At 44.8% G+C, this 3,619-nt stretch overlaps 1 protein-coding gene across 1 annotated transcript; it reads right to left on the reverse strand.

Moving 5' to 3' along the window:
- Window positions 1-1,152: 1,152 nt before the first annotated feature.
- Window positions 1,153-3,288, reverse strand: LOC147894295 (short-chain dehydrogenase reductase 3b-like). Its single transcript, XM_087384711.1, has 2 exons — window positions 2,693-3,288; window positions 1,153-1,958 (listed from the first exon to the last, which is right to left on the reverse strand). Exons 1-2 carry the CDS (start codon window positions 2,728-2,730, stop codon window positions 1,157-1,159), a joined length of 840 nt encoding a protein of 279 aa, XP_087240837.1. The 5' UTR covers window positions 2,731-3,288; the 3' UTR covers window positions 1,153-1,156.
- Window positions 3,289-3,619: the final 331 nt, after the last annotated feature.

Below are 3,619 nucleotides of genomic sequence, written 5' to 3' on the forward strand. Positions count from 1 at the left end.
GAAATTATTTTTGGAATCTCGAAAGTTAACCTTCCGGCAGGCCAAAAAAAAAACAGTAAATCTTCTTTCATATGGGCTGTTGATAACAACCTTTACACATTGCCATGCTTATATCAAAGCAGCTCCTTATATTTTCAAAAACTAAATTATCAGTTGTGCCTTTTCATACATAAGGAAAATGAGACCGAGCCTTTTTTAATACTGACAGCTGTACTATTCTGGAGGGTGCACCAGTTCTGATTTAATCTGTCCAGACGTTTTTACAGGAGACCCCTACAATTAAACTAGAACCCCTTGGTGTGAGAGAGTTGTGAATTTATAGCAGTCTCCTTGGACTATCAACTTACGCATATCTGGATATCTCTGTACATTTTGAATTGAGGGGGTATCAAAATTACAACAAATACATAATCATAAATCCACATGGCTCATGTTTGGCATAAACCTTCTTCACTGAGCAATACAACACAGGCATTCTTTCATCACACGGCTGGATGGCTTGATCGTTGCTTGTGTTCTTTCAGATTGGATCAACATAAAGACTGTAATCAGAAATATAAGGCCAGATCGGATGTCACTCAGAAGTGTGAATCGAAGTCTGATGTGGCTAGGCTGGATCGTTATACAAACTGCATTTAAAAACCCTCATTCAGAATGTGGAGGCATCTCAAATGAAGAATGGTACTGGATCCTGATATGTGTCAGATTGGTGCTAGAGTTCAAATGGTGATCAACTATCTCACATTTGAAGGGCAACCATTTCAACTCATCACAGAAAGAAACTTCGACCCTGCCTCTGAAAAGTGATAAAAAATTATCTTGGGAAACGAAGTGGAACATCATTTACAATTAAAGAAATTTGTGCTGATAAAACAAAGGGGAGCATCTGTTGTGCCTTTTAAAGAGAGCGAGAAAGAACAAACGAAATGTTCAATTAAAGCTCCTTCTTGCTACAGCAATAAATAGCTCCAATACTTATCAGGGATTACAATTTTTAGTTATAATAATTCGAGGAATCCAGACATGACATGCCTTGTCCGTAAGCTTCCAGATCTCCACAACATCAGCTTCAACGTTCCTTTCTGTGCTGCCAAGTTTTGCCCAAGGGGAAAAAAGAAACGTAAAATTTGTAGAGAGCACGAGGTTAGCTGCTGTTTTAAGCACTGTCAAAGCAGTGGCTGGTGGCAGTGAAGCCGCCATCGAGGAGGAGGTTAAGGCCACTAATGTAGGAGGCATCGTCGGAGGCAAGAAAGAGGGCAGATTTGGCAACGTCAAGGGCAGTGAGGGTGGCACCCTTGAGATTTGCCTGGGCATCACGGATGGCCTCAGCATCGGCAGCGCAGATGGAGGGATCATTTGCGGAGTTACGAAGGTGATTAACAAGCAAAGGAGTAGCAACACCAAAGGGGGAAACACAGTTGACCCTGATGCCATACTTGCCGAGGGCACTGGCACCTGCCCTCACAAGTCCTAAAATGGCATGCTTGGATACAGTATACACAACAGGGGCCATGCCCGCCATGAGGCTGGCAACACTGGCTGTGCAGAGGATGACACCCTTGGTCCCTGCCTCCTTCATGACCCGTCCAGCATGCTTCATCCCCAGTGCCATTCCCCTCACATTCACCGCGATCACCTGGTCGAAATCAGTCATATCCATCCCATCTACGTCCTCCCCCTTCCCCCTCCCCACAATGCCTGCATTGTTAAACATTATGTCCAGCTTCCCAAACCTCTCCACCGCCTTTGCCACCAATGCCTCCACCTCCTCCTCCTTCCTCACATCGCACCTTGCGTAGATGGCAACGGACTCACCCAACTCCCCTGCCAACTTCTCCCCCTTCTCGTCCTGGATGTCTGCTATCACTACCTTGGCTCCCTGCTCCACAAACAATCTCACAGCTGCCTCCCCGATTCCACTAGCTCCGCCTGTTATTATGGCCACCTTACCATCAAGCCTGAGGAAAAACAAGTTCCAACTTTCGTCAGAATCCTCAAATCTGTGTAGTCCTGCTGACATAGTTCATGAGATTGCTTCTAATTTAAGCCTAGACGACCGTTTGTGTAAATGTAATCGCTTGAAATTGATTGGAGACTTTTATATGAACACCAAAAGCATAGGAATTCATTTAGCCTCAAATGTTCAAGTTGAATTTGTTCGTGCGTATGGTGAATGAATGCTGAAGCACTCTGAGAAAAGATCACTTCGCATCAACTAACGATGCAATCTGAAAAGACTTGTCAAGCCGTCTGCACGGTACAAATCAGCACTAACCAAACAAGGTCGCCGCAGAGTCAAAGTAATGGATGATGCACTTTTGTATGGTGCTTGAAAGGGAGGAATCGATAGCCTCACACCCTCAATTCTCCAAAGGACCAAATCAATTCCAGGTGTAAACATGTAGGAGAAAATCGGAGGAGGAAAAGCAACTCATAAGGCGATTCTGGCAGCAACTAGTTCACTTCACTGAAGAACACAGAAACTTAAAGACAACGAAAAGGGTAAAAGCAATTTGCATCTGCGATAGGCCTTTCCATTTGAAACACTACTCGACAAGAACTAGAACGAAAAAGCGACCACAAGATCTTATCGCCTCGCACTGCAAAATCTTTGCGAGGTCTTCGTAACTCGTGTACGGATATTTTTAACAGCTTCATGCTCTACGCATTTTCGGCGTTCGGAGAAAATGACCTTTTGTCGATTTTGCTGTGATCGATCGCAGTAGCCATTACAGACTACAAGTTATCCGCGACTTTGTTGTCCGAAAAACCAGAAGTGCAAGAGCCGAAAGAGCGGGCTGCTAAGCACAGTAAATCTGTCTACGAGGATGCAGAAGGACGCGTCCTTAAAGAGCAAGGAGCAGATCCGAAAGAACGCTTCAGGAGTTCACAGATCAGATGGTTATGACAGTAATATTTCATGGGGCTCCCAAAGCTTCCGAGTGTGAGACGAAAGGAATCATGCACGTCCAATCGCGACAAAACGCCCGAGTCTAATTAAGGCAAGAAGGAAGCACAAATCTGATGCCGTGAGCATCAGCACAAGGGCTCGACAGAGGTGATACTTTGGTACTGCAACCGAAAAGATGCTCGAAGGCGGAGATCTCTAACAATGGAGGCATCGAACAGAGCTGATTTTGTTCGTGTTTGATTCCATTCTGGAAACACGACGAATTCCGAAGGGAATCAATCGCTTGAATTTTCGGTTTGCAGAATTGGAATGTGCATTAGGGGAGCGGGAAATCGGGCGAGCTTCCAGGGACTAGTAATAATTCCTCCATGTTTTATAGAAAAGTAATAATCGTCTTGTCGGCCATTTCTGCTCTAATATATAATGTCTTATACAACGTCTCCACCTTTGCCAAAAAGCCATTTCTGGTCGCTCTCCTATGGCCCATTTTGGTCAACCTCGCCTTTTCCCACTTCCCACACAACCCCAGCCATCGCCCTCTACACTTCACAAACATTCAGCACGCCTGCCTTTTCAACGTCACAAACATTTACAAGATCAATAGCATTCCATCACACCTACCTTCCCTCTACACTTAAGGTCTCACACATTTAAAGAAGCCCCTTAACGTCGAAAACATTCATTTAACGTCGGCCCCTGTTTCAGTTC

Source organism: Dipteris shenzhenensis, chromosome 14 (assembly GCF_047967505.1).
Source record: "Dipteris shenzhenensis isolate YYH24624 ecotype China chromosome 14, Dip_SZ_1.0, whole genome shotgun sequence".
NCBI lineage: Eukaryota > Viridiplantae > Streptophyta > Polypodiopsida > Gleicheniales > Dipteridaceae > Dipteris > Dipteris shenzhenensis.